General features: G+C 38.3%; 1 protein-coding gene across 1 annotated transcript in view; it reads right to left on the bottom strand.

Moving 5' to 3' along the window:
* XKR6 (XK related 6) overlaps positions 1 to 10,814 on the bottom strand; it is a 391,398-nt gene extending 380,584 nt beyond the window's left edge. The window contains exon 1 of the mRNA XM_001373538.4: positions 9,396 to 10,814. Within this exon, the coding sequence (XP_001373575.1) occupies positions 9,396 to 10,174 (779 nt within the window). The 5' untranslated portion in view covers positions 10,175 to 10,814. The remainder of the gene's footprint in view (positions 1 to 9,395) is intronic.
* Positions 10,815 to 17,813: the final 6,999 nt, after the last annotated feature.

Genomic DNA, 17,813 nt, shown 5'->3' with positions numbered 1-17,813 from the left:
AAAGATTTGCTACATCTGTAAAAATTGTGACAAATATCCATCAGTTCATAAGTTTGGGGGTTCTTTTGGTCATACAATAACTTATATGAAATATGATAGTGAGTTTGTTTGCTATTATAATTAACTAGGCTATTGTGAATTTGGGGGATTTTGGTACTTTTTGAATATTGCATTACATGTTGTACTATTGTTCTTTATAAAAAACTGTTACTTTGTGAAAATCATTTGCTTTGCACTCACAATGGATCATGGCCAGGTTTGAAGAGGAAATGGAACTCATTTTTGGTGAGAAACCTTTATATTTTACATTTCCTTAGCTGACACAGTGTGTCAATGATTATAAAGCTATATTATTGATTTTTTAAAAGCTCTTTTATTATTGTTTTTGCTTGTATGGGCAATATACTATATCAGTTTTTTCTCTCCTTTTTGTATTTGAAGCACATGTCACTAGTATTGAGATTTTCTTTAACTTTTTTGAATTTGCAGCAATATAAGTTTAAAATATATTTGCTAAGATGTCAATGCATACCCAAAAAACTTTAGACTACAAAAATGATGCCATTGTTTAAAAAATTATGGGACTTTACTTAATGATTCTGTCTGGTTCCAGAACAAGAGAAAACAAAAAGAGCCATTGCACAGTGCCAAAGAAGCACAAAGCTAAACTGCATAGTACCAATAGAGCATGAGATCAAAGAGACCAACCAATCCCAATGGGATTGATGAAAATTTTGAGCCAAGACAAGAACTTGTTTGGGGTTCGAGGTTGCAGTTGTTTAATATGTGTTAAAGGCAGGTCTTCCTTGTCCCACATTCAACCAATTATCTCAAACTTGGCTCCTACCTGGCTCCTATAATCTAGTCCCTTTTCTGTCTTTCATGGTGTGGCAAACTTTCTATAGTCTTGGCTACTGACTGGGTAAATGCATAATTGCTTAAATCATTTTAATTGGGCCAATTCAAAGACCCGTTATAGATTTGTTTTTCCTTTACTCAGAATTTTTACACAAAAGACTTTGATAGTCTATATTTCATCCAGAAGTTATTTTTTATTTGGAGTTTTAAAATATTTTTTATTTCTCTTGCCAATTGATTCATATACCTCATAACTCAGCCATGCATCCCTAAGTGATCCCTGTGTTTTTCAAACACCTTCTTGGGGGGGGGGGGGGGTATGTATAATTATTATTATTTTAAATTGCAAAGTTTAAATTCTTTTTGAGAGTAATTTTAAGTTAAGAAACATGCTACCTCTCCAAATCCAGAAAGTGAACTGTTTGCCTCCACAGACCACAACCTGCACCAGAAGATCCAGAGTGAACTTTGGGATGTGGTGATTTGAACTGTGTGGGGTTGAATGCATTTGTTTTGTATGTTTACCCTTATGCCAAAGGGGACTGCCCCTAAATGGCTTTTTGTCAGTACACCTAGCAATCATTGGTTGTGTTCTCTTTTCCTTTTGTCCCCAAATTATTGTAATTTCAAAGTTGGTTATGTTTACAAGATCCATTGGAGAGACCAGTCTTCCACGGAGCTCAAGGGTGGGGGGGCATGTATAATTGAAAATCTGTTACCCTAAAAAGAAACTACATTTCCCGGGAGCCCACTGACTTCTGGTCATTACGTACTTCCTGAAGATAGGGGATATTAGGTGGGGATGTGGAAGGTCCCACCTCTTTACTTCCGGTCCAGAGCTTGGTGGTGGTAAGGTGGGAGTTTGAACTGGCTGATCAGCCATTGGCATGTGGTCTTTATTTTGTATCTTCTTTATTCCTTGATTTCTAATGATTTTTAATAAACCTCCATAAAATGTAATATTTCTATTATTAGAGATTTAATTTTTACAGAGGGGAGGGAAAGAACATGAATCATGTAATTATGGAAAAATATTCTAAATCAATTAAACTTTAATAAAGAAAAAGAAAAAATTTAAAAATAATATAAAAAATAAAAAGGAATCTCAGATTTATCTCATCCAGCTTTCTCATTGAAGGTAAAGGGATATAAAGGGCATAAGCATTTAAATAGTTTCTACTATGTGCCAGGCATTGTACAAATATCTCATTTGATCTCAATATCATCAACATCTCAAAACCATTTTGTATAATATTTCATATCAGGGAGTTTATATAGTGTAGTAGAAACTAGACCTAGAGTCAGGAGAGATCCAAGTTCAAATTCGGTCTCTGACTTACGGTAGAAAATCATTTAACCTCTCCTAACTTCAGTAAATCTGTAAAATTCATCAAATATTTGTAGCCTCTATCATGCAAAGCTATCTAAGAAGTTCAAAGGAGTAGCATAAGTAAATGATAAATGATAAATGTCAAATCTTTTTAAGTGATAAAACTGAGACCCAGAGAGATTTCTCAAAGTAATGTAGATCCCTAATAACAGAGGCAGGACTTGACCAGCACACATGTTCCACTCTAAAAACTTCTCTTTAGCCTGCCCTCTAGTTGTTAAATGCCCATCTATTGGTTTAACACCCCATCTAAACCTGCCTCATAATCTAAAATTACTTTCAGCTTTTCTTCTTCATTTCTCAACCTTTTACAGAGACCCCTTAACTTTAGTCTGATAAGGCTGATACGGAAGATAATATGATTAAAGTCATTCACCTCCAAGGAGGAATGATAAGCTAAACACTGACAGGCATTTTCACCTTACAGGAACTTGGTAATTCAAATGAAGCTCTAATTTAGGCAATACTGGGAGAAATTTTGAGCTGAAAAACCTTTTCCCCGGCACTGTACTTCCACCAGTTCCTATCCCCTCAGATCGCAGTTCCTCTCTCAAAAACTAAGCAAAATTTATTCATTGCTTTAAATTACTATTTATAAAGCACCTATTACTGAGAAATACTGTTGGGCAAAAGAAGAGATACAAAAAATTAAAACGTAATCCCTTACCATCAGGAATTTATAATCTAGGATGGTGAATGAAAGGCTAGGAGAGGTAAGACACACATATATACATGTTTGTGTATGTATTCAATAACTACAGTCAGCTAGAGGTATTTATGACAAGTAGTACAAAAAGAAAAAGAGATAAAAGTAATTGAAGTAAGATGAAATATCACTTCTCAGTCCCTCCTAGCTATCCCTCCAATATCTCTACTCTCTTCAGTAGCTCAGCCCTTGAGAAAGTCATCTATAATTGGTACCTCTATAACCTCAACATCAACTAGAACTACTCTCTCCAACATTACCAAAATTCTCTTAAGCGCCAAGTATAACAATTCTTTCTCAATCCTCATCCTTCTTGACTTTTTTGTAGATTTTGACAGTCAGTCCCCCCTCTTCTCACTGAAACTTGCTGTCTAGGTTTTCATGACACTGCTCTCTCTCTATAGGCTCTCCTATCTATTTGACTATTCTCAGTCTCCTTTGCTAAATCTTCAATCAGGTCACACCTGCTAACCATAGTAAGCACTCTTCACCATCCTCCCAATTATCCAAGCTCCCATCTAGGGATAATCATCATCAATTCCTATCTCCAATTCATCTTCCAACTCCTTACTCCAACTCATTCCAATACATTGGTAAGTCCTGTTGATTTTTATCTTTACAAAATCTCTTGTATATGCCACCTTCTCTCCTGTGACATAGCTTGATTCAGGCCCAAATCACTTTAGGCCTAGTCTATTGCAATAGCCATCCAGTTGATGTTCCTGGCTTCAAGTTTCTCCCCATTTCAGTAGAGTCTCCACTCAATCACCCCAGTAATCTTCCTAAAGTGTAAGTATGAACAACCTTGTCTCTCCTACACTCAAATTCCAAAGGCTCCCTTATACATTTATTTGGTTTTAAAGTATTTCACAATCTGACCTTCAGATTCCTCTCACTCTGGAGTTTCAGTATTAAACCCAAACTAGACCAGTCACAGAACCCTACTCTGGTTCTGCCCAATTATAACTTTGCCCTCATTTATACTATAACCCATATATGGATTCTCTAGTTCTAGTATTCCCTTTCTTCAAGATTCAACTCATGTACCCTTCCTCCATGAAGCTGTCCCATCTCCTCAAGTTCAAAGTAACCCCACTCTTTTCATTTTAGAATCAGCAGTGGGGGGATAAGTGACTTGTGCAGGTCACAGAGCTAGAAAATATCTGAGGCCAAATTCGAATCCAGGACTTCCTACCTCTGGGGCTGGTTTTCAATCTACTGAGCCACCTAGCTGCTCTCTAAAACAGAAGCTTTTGAGGTCAGTCATCTAAATGTTTACACCATGCTCTTAGCACTTAGTAAGCACTTTTTATATATCTACAGATATTGGCAAATAAGAAGTCATTAAATTCTCCACATCTTTTGACACAACAATTCTACCACTAGTACATATAGGGTTCTAAAAGTCATAGTGTGGTTATAAATCTATTAATGCTTTCAACTGCTCTACTTCTGGGTCACCCTGTATAATGAACAGAAACAGAGAAAAAAGCAGAACCTGAAGAACTATCTACATATTGACAACAATAATTTAAATAAAGGACTGGGAATAGGGACTAGGGCATGATTAACTCCTACTACTGAGATAGCTCTTCAAGTTATAGTCTAATCAGGTTCCCTAAAAAATTGAGAGGTGAAATGACTTCAGAATCTCAGAAACAGTATCTGTTTGAGGCTGCTTGAGGCAGGTAGGTCTTGAGCTCAGGCCTCTGTCCACTAACCACAATGGGTCTCTGATATAAACGAATGCTAAATTACAATCAACTCATAATTGCAAAGACAAACCTTGGTATTGAAGAGATATGTATGAAACACCCTTTTCTCCTCTAGGCAGAGGGTATATCATTTTGACCATCAGTTTTGCTGCACTCTCCTTTATTATAAGGGTAAGTTCAATGGGGACAGGGAGATGACAGAATATGGGGAAATAACTTGGTATTTTTTTAAAGCATCAACAAAAATTCAAAATAAATTTTTTCTGAATAACAAATCCTATAATTGTATTACTGTTTTTTTTTTAAAAGCTAAGCTATAACTTTACCCTTAGTCTTGGTAAATTTCATCTTCTTAATGGCTCCATGGCTCCAATCTAACACACTCCCCCTATATCTTGAAATCTAATGTATTAACTATCCATTCCAATTTCATGTTTTCCACAAATCTGAAAGCATACCTTAATGTAACAGACAGCACTTAGCAACAAGCTATGAGACCTTCCTCTTAGATGACAAAGATTCTTTAAATACTCTTTGAAGCTGATTATGAGACACTTAAGTAGGTGCCTTATTGAAATTCATATTTGCCCCTTGAATTTGTTCTTTCTAGTCTGATAACCAGGAGCTAACCTCCTCCTCCTCCTCCTCAACCTGCTATATTTCACAGAGAACATAGGTCCCAGGCCTATGTCAGTCTTATTTCTATTGCAACATGGACCAATTCCCAGATTATGACAAGTCTTTGAAACTAGTATTCTGTCATTAACATCACTATCCAATCAAGAGACTGACACAAGTGTAGAATAACTGTGCCCTCTAAGAAACACACTCTTCAAGATATTCCATACTGGACTGTCTTCTCACAATGTCTGCTTTCTAGTTTCCTTGATCTGTCTAAAATGAAAATTCTGTTAGCTTACTAACTTTCAAGATATAACTAGTGCTATGTGTATATTGTTTAATAGAAAAATAAGAAATAACTTTGAAAAGGCCTCTCTTCCTCCTTTAAAAAAATTCTTTTAGACTGAATTATTTTAGTATTTTTTAAAAATACAACTAAAATTTCTTTGGGGTTCTATTCAAATTAACAAATTAAATGGCATTTCAATTCATGTGACTTGAGAATGAGAAAAGGTTGTTCTAAATATGAATACAAACTAGATTAAAACACATCACCATTAAGATAAACTACACAAAATATACTCAAATCCCAAACTCACTAATAAAAGTTATTCTATTTTCCAATTTAAAAAAAACTCTGATGCATGTTTACTTTTCAAATGTCAATAAGTGGTATCCCTGGGGATATTCTCAAGAAAACTAGATGCTTCTTGCCTAAGACTATAAAAATTGTAACTTAAGTAATTAATAAGGAAATAATACTGTAAAGAGAAATCAATCTAATCCAATAAACACTTATTAAGGCCTACCATGTGCCAGAAATTGTGCTAAGCACTGGGGATACAATAACAAAAATAAAGGCAGTCCCTACCTCCAAGGTGCTTAAAATCTTTTGGGGGGAAAGGAGACAATACACTAAAAGAGGTGGGGGAGAAGGGGAGTGTCTCCTTCTTTGAAAAGAAAGCAAGGCAGCAGATGCAAAGGAAAGCAAGGCAGCAGATGCAAAAGAAGTAAGCTGAAAAGTTGAACTTCTGGTCTCCATAAAGGAAAACACTAGATCAAAATTGGAAGTCCTATTTGGGGTCCTCAAATCAGAGGGGAGGGGAGGCTGAGGGAGGTGGCATGAGTTAAGACTTCAATTAGCATCATAATCCTAACACAGGGCACAATAGTTTTGGGGTCTCAAACAGACCAAAAAAAAAAACAAAAACAAACAAAAAAAAACTTGGGGGGAGGGGGGTAAAATAATGATGAGATTCGATTAGAGGTCAGAAGCTTAACCTGGAAGGGCACCTAGTTTCACTGAGTTATGGTTTAAAGTTTGCAAAATTTAACAATATTAAATTACTTTTAACTGTCCTACTTGATTCTTGCAAAAAAAAAATGACACATATATTTTCATTTTTACATGAATTCTAAAAGACATTCCAATTCTCATTTCACAACCCATGGTTTAATTCTGCATCTGTTTTCCTATAATTTGTGTAAAGTCACTTGTTGAAAGAGTGTTTTTGACTTAATGAAAGAGATACCACATATACAGTATAAAACCCTTTAAGGTCAGGTGAAATGGAATTATTTTTACTACACACCAATGATGTTTGGAATCAACAAAATTAATCTGTAAGGGACCTATGAACCAATGGCAAATGATATGCATCAAAATTTGGCAATTTTCTTTGCTTCCAAAAAAAGAGCACTTCAAAAGGTAGATTAGTTCATTGACAGCAATCAAATATAAAGATTGGAGGGGGGTGGAGGGGTTAATAAAATTAAATCTGCAACCATCAAATTACATTGTGACTTTTCTTCTTAGTATTACAGTATAAGTGTAATTCTGAAAATTAAGCTTTTATAGTAGGAAACTAGATGAAAAATTGGAAAAATTAGTTACTAAATTACTCTGTATTAAGTTATTTGGTATAAAGTCCAAGTTTTGCTGAAATGTCTGAAAAAAAAATTAAAACCATGGACCTCTTAAAATAGTCTGTCTTCTCTCTCTCCCTTCTCAAAAAATAACCCTAGATTACCCAACCTATAAATTGATTTCAATATTCATGTTTTGCAGAGACTACAAAAAACTACCTTTCTTTTAATATTGCTCATTTGATACAATCTCAAATGCCAAACAGAAAAATACATCTACAATGATGCTAATATGACCTTTATCATGTTCAAAATGTTTACTAATATGTATTAATACCCAGCAAATTATATTTAAAGTTATTTCTGCCTACCATAAAAGGATCAGAAATGTTAGCCTAGTCAAACACTATTAGTTATTATCCTTCCTGGTATATTAGGAAGCTGATTTCTTAATTCCACCAAAAATTGTTATTGTCACATACCATACTAACTCTAGGCACTTGGAAATCAGCATCTCCCCATTACTTTCTACCTCCCTTACTGCAGCTCTTTATGCTTTTCCTAAGAATAGGAGAAAAGCTTTCCTCAATATAATAGTTTTCTTCTAAGCTCAAAAGTTTAATATTTTCACATTTTGTAAAAAAAAAAAATTGTATTTCTACTTCAAAACATTAATTTTCAAAATTAAATTGTTTCAGAGAATAGTCATAATACCAACTATAAATTACATGCTCTATGCTCTATATCTCTTCTATTCTTATAACCTCCATCAGCAACAAATGAATAAGCTACACTTTGCTTTCAAAAAAAAAAACCCACTGCTAATTCAGTCTCAATATACAAACTGAGGACCAGAAAAATTAAGAACTTCCATTCAGGTGTCTCTTTTCAACTCTCCACAGACTCAGAACCATAAAGTGGAATTATTTTGTGTAAATTTCATAAAACCTTCTGGCTCTTAATTCAGAATATATGGCATCTGAATGAAGAACAAGATGAACAATCCTACTAAGGGCATTTTATTTCTGTTGATGCAGGTTAATCTGAAGTACTCCTCACCGCTTCTGTCAGTATCTGCCCTAAGCCAGCAGATACTGGAAGTACTGCAAATCTTCTGCATTAAAGAGTCAGACAGCCTCGGTAACTTCTCTCTCTTCACAGAAGCAATATAAGTGAAGTGCTCTTCCCCATGCAGACCTTTCCCAATCAAGTTGGTTATTTTTCCAAACATCTTCTTACCTTTACCCTACAGTCTCCAAATAGGTACATAAGTTGTGTTCTGTCAGAGGATCACTGCACATTTACTAAGGGCTTAATGTAATTGTCAACGTGTTACGGCTCAGACGTAACCAAGCAAATGGAGCATCTGCAAGTGGCTTTTACCCATTCAACTGGCACTTGGAAATTGTTCAGAGAAGGGAGAAAGAATATAGACAAGTTTGTGTGTACATTTGTACATTCTATATTCTTCTCAAGTACCTGACTTGCCAACATAAAATAAAGGTGGGGAAAGGGATAATGAGAAACGTACCTAAGACAATGCGTTCTCTGAAGAAGTAATAAACATTTAACATACTGCACAATTCTACCTGCCACTGAAAAACTACTGGGAGGTAAGAGGAGGGTTGGACGCATCTGTTAGAAAAGAATTGGGAAGAAAACGGGGAAGGGGAATGAAAACGGTTAAGATCTACAGAAGGGAATAGTCAAGGATTTCTCAGACGACCGACCCCACACAGACCAGCGCAGAGCAGACAGGGAGGAAAAAAAAAACAGGCGGTTTCAACCTAGAACGCAGACCAGGTGCAGGGGAGGAAAAAGCAAGTCGGGGTACAGAGGCAAAGATAAAGAAAGGCGCAGTGGGCAGGTGATCAAGAGAAACAAGGAGGGATTTGGGGAAGGGTAAGAGAGGAGAAGGCAAGGTCTTAGGTCCAGGTAGGATCTGACAGCAAAAACAAGACAGGAAAGAGGAGGTTGGGGCCTCCCTCGGGACAAAAAGGTGTGGCCAAGGACCCCGAAAAAACGCAGGTTTCAGACCCTCAAGGAGAAGCAGCAGCATACCACTTTCAAGGGCCTGGAGGATAGATTCCTCTACTATGGGGAACCATGGGAAAGCGCATAGGGGGAGAGCGCTACCTGGAGGTCTGCATCCACCCGACACCCCGGCGCGCTCCAGCCAAGGCACCCGCCAGCCGGCCTGCCACCCCCTGCCCCTGGCCCCTAAGTGGTCCTCTCTTACCTCCACACCTGCCCCATCTGCAGCAGGTGGATGACCGACTGCCAGATCCACACCGAGAGGCGGCACAAGCGCTGGGCCCCCGGCGTGGCCGAGCCTCCCCCCACGCCGGGGCCGCCGCCCCCGCGGGCAGCCCCATGGCCGTAGCCGGCCCCCATCATGGGAGGGCCCCGGCTGCTGAGCCCCTCCACGGCGCCCAGCCCTCCGCCCGTGTAGTCCTGCACGAACCAGCGGAAGCTGAGGCTCTGCACCAACAGCGACGGCACCAGCACGAAGAAGAGCGTCAGCCCGAACCAGCCGTAGTCCCCCTTGCCGTAGTAGTCGAGGGCCAGCCACAGGTCGGTGCCCACGTCCCCGAAGAACACCAGCAGCGCCAACACGATCCACAGGCAGTCAAGCCACGGCCGCTCCACCTGCGGCGGCGGCAGGGGCTGGGGGCGCGCGGCGCCGGCGGGGGGCGTCTGTTGGGGGCGCGCGGCGGACGACGCCGGCGGCTGGAGCGGCTGGTCCCCCCCGTCGGCGGCGGCGGCGCTGCGGCGCGGCTTCTTGCCCAGGAGGGAGCGCAGACAGGCGGAGCGGCAGCCCCAGTAGCACGAGGAGGTGTTGCAGCAGTGGCAGATGTGGAGGGAGCTGCTCTCACCAGGGTCGCTACCGTCTCCGCCGCCGCAGCCGCCTCCCCCGGGCTCCCCGTCCTCCTCACCGCCGCTGCCCACCGCCTCGTCCAGGTTGTGCAGTTGGGCGAAGCCCACCCCCACGCCGCCGCCATCGGATTTCGCCGCCATCTTGACTCTCTTCCCAGCTCCGGAGGTTGGGGGGGGAGGGATGGGGAGGGAAGGGGGGAAAAGAAGGCAGGGACGGGGAGGGGGGGAAACGAATGGAGAGGAAGGGGGGCGGGGAGGAAGCGGGGGAGCGAACGAACGAGGGGGGAGTGGGCCGGGGAACCCCCTCCGCTTCCGGGTGGTGCGCGTCACTTCCGGGCGAGCCCCCCAATCGCACAGCGCCCGCCGCTCCCCAGCCCGGCCCGCCCAGCCAAGATGGCCGTCCTCCTGTTCTTCAGCTGCTGGGCGGGGGGCCGGGGATTTCTCGCCGCCAGGGCTCCTCTTCCCTTCTTCCGTTGACCCCGAAACCCATCAGGTTGACCCCTTGGAGTTTCAGAAACCCGCCGGGTAAGGTTAGGAGGTCCGAGATGAACCCTGGAGAGGACAGTGCCAGAGGCTTTGGAGGACCCCTTCTTCAGTGTCGCTGCTCAGTGCGTTTCTCTAAGAGAAACGCCCCCTAACACCCTGCCCGCCGCTGGCGGAGGGGCGGGACCTAGGAGGGAAGGGGCGGGGTAAGTGTTGAGCAGGTGGTGCTATGTCACTTCCAGGAGATAGGATGACCTCATTCTGTACTTAAAGCCTCTAGAATTAAAATGCTTGTTTTTCACTATTCGCTGTGTGTTTGTTTCTCTCACACACACACTCATTCTCACACACTCCCCAAATTGAGTCTCTTTCTCATTCCCATTCTAATTTCATTATGCTTTAAGATAAATAACATTTAGTTAAGACTCCCACAAATAACCCAGTCATACCCCAACTTTGATTTTCCTCTGATCTCTCCAGGCTTACCTCTCTTGACCCTCTTGAATTTATTGTCATTGCCAACTTTGTCTCTATATTGTCAGTAGGTTTTTGCTCTTTCTCTGGTGGGCATTCCACGACAAACCAGTAGATGATTAGCTAGACTTTTAAATGATGAGTACTAAAGTTAGGATTAAGTTGGTACACAATGACCTTGAATAGCTTCACTGCCCTGAAGTGGATTTTTTGGCGAAATGCAGTTATTTTGTAGACACTGACATTTATTATTTGAGAAGAAAAAAAGCTAACAAGGGTTTATCATTAAATAATTGTCAAGGTAATGTGTTTAATTCTCTAGGACTAAAAATAACTATGAGAAGTCATTACCTGACTTTTTTTCCCCCAAAGGCTATTTAAGTGAGCAAAAAAGTCACTTTTTCCAGATTTTTCCTCACTAAGACTCTTGTTAGTAAACATGATTTTAAGTGAGTGAAAATGTTATCAATGTGCTATATCATTAAAATAGGTGCAGCCACATTACTTAGGTAACAAATTACACAAGTGAAGTAGCACTGAATGGATTTGAATTATAATGATTTTCCCCAAAAAGTGTAATTATAACCCTATCAGGACAATCTGCATGTTTAATTAATGGTCAGGTGAAAAGAAAAGAACACTTCACCAAAGGCAAAAATCCTAGATTCTCTCATAAGTCTTTGTGAACTCATTTGATCTTTTCCTGTAGCACTTTCCCCAACCACAGAAGTATTAAATATCAACTTCTTAACCATCAGGTGTGCCATAAGAACAAATTAGGCAACATATATTTGGCACTTAAATTTCTAAATGAAAAAAAATGGTGCTATATAAATTTTGGTACTAATATTGTTTGACAATTATTAATAACCAGGTATACTTTGGGAGTATTTTTAGACCACCCCATGGGGGGGTTAAATAATTTACTTTTTAATTTTTTGAGAAATACCATTAAGGATGCTAAACAAGGATGCTTAATAAGGAAATCAGAACCTCAGCAATTACTGATAAGAAAATAGCCTTCAAAAAAGATGATTCCAAAATTCACTTTTGTAACTTGTTATAGCAATGATGTTTTTAATTGAAACTTCTAGTGTAATTTGAACTTGTTTCCCTGTATTTTAACTACAAAAGTAACGGAAACTGTATAGTCTGTATATATGACTTTTGTGAGCTTGAATTCTGCTTCCTCTAGTTTGAATGTATTAAATTTCATCATTTATAAAAATATCTTTAGCAAATGCCAGATTTATGCCTAATTTATACTGAGTGGGTAGATTAAAATTATAAAGCAGAACAATTTGAAATACTTCTGGAGAGATGAAATTATTTCTATCTAAGTCATTGAACGAATGAATTAAGGCATTAAAGGAAGCAGTAATGATATATTTAATAACTATTTTAAGTGTACTAAATATACATTGAACTTGGTAGGAGACAGTGTGGACTAGGGGCGAGAACAGGTGGCCTTAAAGTAAGGAAGACTTGGGTTCAAGTATTGGAGCGGACCAATACTAGTTGTGAGACTTGTCACAATCAATATTCTGAGATCACAGCTGATTTGAGGAAGTAAAGAGTTTCTTATAACTAATAAAATCATAAGTTCATAGTTTTTAAAGCCAGAAGAAACCTTTGAAGTTATCATTTTACATATAAGAAAGTTGAGGCCTAGATAGGTTAAGTGACATGCCCAAAACCAAAAGTAAATGAAAGAACCAGAATTTGAACCCAGTTTCTATAAGTTTCAAATCCAAAATTCTTTCCACTGTGCCTTGTAGGTCCAGATGTCGCCCCCCATCCCCGAAAAAGAACACCCAGTATATTATTTATTAGAAGAAATTAATAAAGCAAGTAACATTTCAGTATAAGATAACAAAATTTAAAAATTAGCTAAACCTTTTAGTACTTATTAAACCTCTAGTAGACAAGAAATAGTGCCATACTCATAAACTATTAAATAGAAGTACAAGGCATTTCAGTAAGTATCCCATATTTTCTGATGGGAAATTCTTTTATTCTCTTTTTTTAATAGCCTAAATTTCTTAATGAAACAAAAATGCTAAAATGAAGGCAATTATTGCTCTAAAATAGTTTACCTTCAGCTATATGGTGGCATAAAAGTAAACAGTATAGCAACACCTCATTTATCCAACATCATTAAATGAGGAAGTGTTTCCTTCATATAGGTGACGCTATGAAACAGAAATTTAGGTTTCTTAAGTATCAAAAATGTTTTTCAAATTAAACCATTTTTGATGAAAGTCTTTCCAAAATCCACTTTTATTACAACTTTTTGTCAAAAACTTTGTCAATAACTTAGAGGGCACAATTAGGAATGTAAGTTACTATGCCACATTCTTTCAGTACTTCAGAAAGTCTGTGATTTTATTATACTTACCATAACTCACATATATTGCAATATCTTCATGCCTCAGAAAATAGTTTTATGAGTTGATGTGGCCAAAAAATTCACCACCTAGTGGCCAACTTTCTATATGAACAGTGCAGGTCTGAAGAAACTGTTATTATTATAAATACAATTGTTTGTATCAGAAACTCTAATTTTGTGAATTCATTTCAAGAAACATTTAATGTGTAATATATACTTAACTCTTGTACAGCATGCTGAGGATACAAAAAACACACAGCCCCTGACCATGAAAAGTTTATATTCTGCTAGGAAGAAAGTAAGATATACAACATAGACACAGGTACATAAATGTAATTTAAGGAGAGACAGGATACTAACTGAGAGAATGAAGGAAGGCTTCATAGAACAGATGATACTTGTTGGCAATGAAGGAAATGGGATTCTGAGAAGCAGATTTGAAGAGGGCACATATCTGGCATATTGGTTGTTTGCCCAAATGAATACAACAGTTTCTGAACAGTTTGGCTAAGACATTGTAAATAGGCAAAATGTGAAATAAGGTTCAAAAAGAAGATTGAATTTGTATTGTGGAGGAACTTTAATAACAGACTTGAGATGCTTTGTCCTAGAGACAGTGATTTGGTGGAGAAAATTGAAGTGGGGACTGGCCTGTGCCTTAGGAAGTTTATTTTGGTGGCTAATTAAACAATAAATTGAATGGATTGAAGTAGGGAAACACTAGAAGGAGGGAGAGCAATTAAAAGATTATTTTGTGAGAGAAGATGAGTCTTGAACCATAGTGAGTGGCTATGTGACTAGAAAGAAGAGGACAGATACTGAAGAAGCTAGGGAAGTAGAATTAACAAGACTTGGTAATAGATTGGATATTTGAAGTGAAAGAAGGTACAGATTCAGAAATGATGATGAAATTAAGAACCCTGAGTGATTAAGAGGATGGACAGGCTTTCAACAGAAATAGGAAAGTTAAATGGAGGAGGTTTGGTGGGAAGAAAAAAAATAAGTAAAATTTACTAAATAAGATATTTATAATAGCATTTTACACTGATATTAATAAAATATTATGATGTGAATAAACAGAGTATCATGGATAATCTAGGTAAAATATAATACAAAAAAATAGTTTTATCTATTTGAGTATTAAAAGCCAGAATTAAGAAAGTATTTTCCCAATATTATCATGTATTGGTTCATAAAGTGTTAAATTGTACTAACTCACATTTACATGGTGATTTATGACTTACAATATGTTTTCCCCAGAATATTCCAATAAAACAAGAAGTACAGATATTATTACCCCATTTTACAAATATGGAAACTAAGACTCAAGGAATGATAATCAACAAACATTTATTAAACATCTACTATGTTCCAGACATGGTGCTAGTAGCAAATAACAATGAATGAAACAGTACCTACTCATGATAAACTTACATTCTAATAAGGAAAACAAATATTTATATAAGTATGCAGGATAAATATAAAGAGAACAAATATAAATATTTGTCAACCAATTGGATATGAAAGGAGTACATTCCAGACATGAGGGATGGTTGTATTAAGGTATTAAAGGCAGAGACTAAGGACAGAATGGGAAGAACAGAGAGAAGGTGTTTAGATCACAGAGTAGATGGGAAAATATAGAAGCCAGAAAGAGATTGTGACAGGGCAGTGATGATGAACCTTTTAGAGACCAAGTACCCAAACTGCAACCTTCATTCAGCATGTGAGCCACCCTGCCTTACCCCAGACAGGGGAGGGAGGAAGCACTCCCAATGACTGTTGGACCAAGGGATGGGACATGAGAGAAATGTTTTCAGGCAGGGTAGAGAGGGGGAAGGAAGCAGCCCCCTCTGGCACATGTGCCATAGGTTCACCAACATGGTGATACACTTTAACACCTAAATAGAGATGCAGCTGGGTAGCTCAGTGGATAGTGAGCCAGGCTTAGAGGTGATAGTGTGAATTTTAGATTGACTCCACCCTGCTTAGTCTAACAAAACAGGAATGTCTACACCCCTACTTAAGGATTAAGTGTTGAGAAGGATGACAGATATGTGCTAGCAAATGACAAATCAGAAACAATTGACAGGCCCCTGGGCTGTCCTAAGGTACCATGTACATGTACCAGGTACATGTGAGACACAGGAAGTAATATAAAAAAACAGTCTATATTTTTGCATCACTTCCTCTCTCAGCCTCTCTTTTTGCAGAGATGTGGCTCTGACTCTTTGCCAAGATGTGGCTCTGGCTCTCTCACAGAGACGTGGCTCTTGCTCTATCTCTTGCTAGTGGAGATCTCTGTTGTCAACGTGGAGGTGCTAGGTGGGTCTTGGCTTGGACATGCTAGGTGAGTACTTTAGACTGATTCTTTTTTTTTTACCTTCCAAAACACTATCCTCTTAGTAAGCCCCTATTCTTCTAAGGAGACCTTGTGGCAGAGGTCTTTGAACTCCCCCCTGGCACAGGCTAGGCCGGAGAAATCTTATACCCTTTTCCCTCTCTCTTCATCTTAATTCCTTACCTCTATATTAATTAAGCCACCCTAAAATTCCAAACTTGAGTATTTTTTATTGGAATTTGAATTAATCCCCGGTGACCAACTAAATTTATATTTCAGTCAAAAAACCCTAAATTTACCCCCTTCCAATAGATCCTAGGTTAAAATCTGGCCTCAGACACTTCTAATCCACGTGACCCTGGGCAAGTCACTTAACCCCCTTTGCCTAGCCCTTACCACTCTTCTGTCTTAGAATCTATACTTAGTATCATTTCTAAGATAGAAGGCAAGGGTTGAGAGAGAGAGAAACAGAGAGAGAGAGAGAGATCATAGGACAGAAGTGTAGAGGACAGACTGGAAAAGGGAGAAACTTGAGACAGATACCAATTAGGGAGCAGCTGCAATAAAATTCAAGAGGGATTGATGATGACGTAAATGAAGATGGAATCTGTGTGAGTTTTTCTGTGACAGAAAAGACTGGATGTGAGAAGTACCGTGGATGTAGAAACAAGACTTGGCAACTGATTAGAAATGTTTGGTAAGAAAGAATGAGGTTATAATGCTAAGGTTACTAATCAAGTAGGCTGAAAAAATGGTATTGTCCTTCACAGAAATAGGGAAGTTTGTAAGAGAAGACTTAATAGGGAAAATAATGTGTTATGAATAAAATAAGTTTGTAAGTTCACAGAAAAGTTCATTTAGAAATATCCAGTTGGGCAATTGGAGGTAAGTTTGATTAAAGATAAAGAGGAAAGACTGGTTCTGAATATAGAAATTTGTTAAGTGATTTGAACCATGGTCTCATAGCTAGTGTCAGAGCCAGGATTCAAACCCAGTTTTCCAGTGTAACAGTCTTTCCAGTGTACCACAGCTATAGAATAAGATCATACTGAGTAAAGTTCGGAAATAACTGGTGTGGTGCAGATAATAAACACAAAGTAAAATAAAGAAAGATGATGTCAGTGTAGTCTAGTATTATAAGGAAAGATGTCATAGAAGAGTGACCTGAGCCTGAGCAGTGTCTTTATGAATAAGATGTAAATAAATGGAAAGAAGGAGGACATCCAAGAGATAAGAAAGAACCCCAACTTCAGTAGAGGGGAAGGTTCAAATTGAAGAGTAAGTAAGGTTAAATAGGATGGAACAAGATCAATGGATAGCATTGAAAGCTTGATAGATGAGCTTTATGATTCTTGGGGTAGACATTGTAAGAAGAAGAAATATAATGCTAAATTAAACCTAATCAGATACTTAAACAAATTGTTGAAGATAGTCAGGAATGGAAGAGTTCCTTGTTAACAGGAGTTATTGAGAAATTCTTTAGTGAGAAGTTAGAATATTTTTATGCTTTTAAGTCATAACAGTGCTCAGTTTTCATCTCTTTAAAGAGCTTACCCTCATTAGTTAATCCTTATAAGAAATTCCTCCTACCTATGAGTTCGATTCTATACAAGTGTTTATTATTAAGTACCTATCATTTGTTCAGCATTGTATTTAAGAATGTAGGAATGTGTTTGTAAGGATAAAATATAACCCATGAGACCTCCTAGAAATATTGAAGAGAGAAGTTTCAGGGAGCCCAAATGTCTCATTCTTCTCAAAAATAACAGAAATAGAAGGGAAAAAAAGGAGAAACAGCTAACATCCATTAAATATAAAAATTGGTTTTTGAAAACTAAAAGGCAAGAAAGGCCTCAGATACAAAAATATAAATAAATAAATAAAACCTATAGATCAAATGAAACAAAGTCTAAAGCACCAGAAACAATGAAATGGGTGGGGGGGGGGGGAATGAGAGAAGATAGTCCAAATAGATCTGTGACAATCTTAAAGAATATTTATTTAATGACAGGAAAGCCAAGAGAGCAAAATAAAGGAAGAGCCTTTATCCAATGCAAGAACTGAAATTAGAATAATGATGCTAAGAAAAAAAC

This window comes from Monodelphis domestica, chromosome 1 (genome assembly GCF_027887165.1).
Source record: "Monodelphis domestica isolate mMonDom1 chromosome 1, mMonDom1.pri, whole genome shotgun sequence".
NCBI lineage: Eukaryota > Metazoa > Chordata > Mammalia > Didelphimorphia > Didelphidae > Monodelphis > Monodelphis domestica.
The sequence above is the reverse complement of the archived record's forward strand: the minus strand, read 5'-3'. Positions and strand labels throughout refer to the sequence as shown.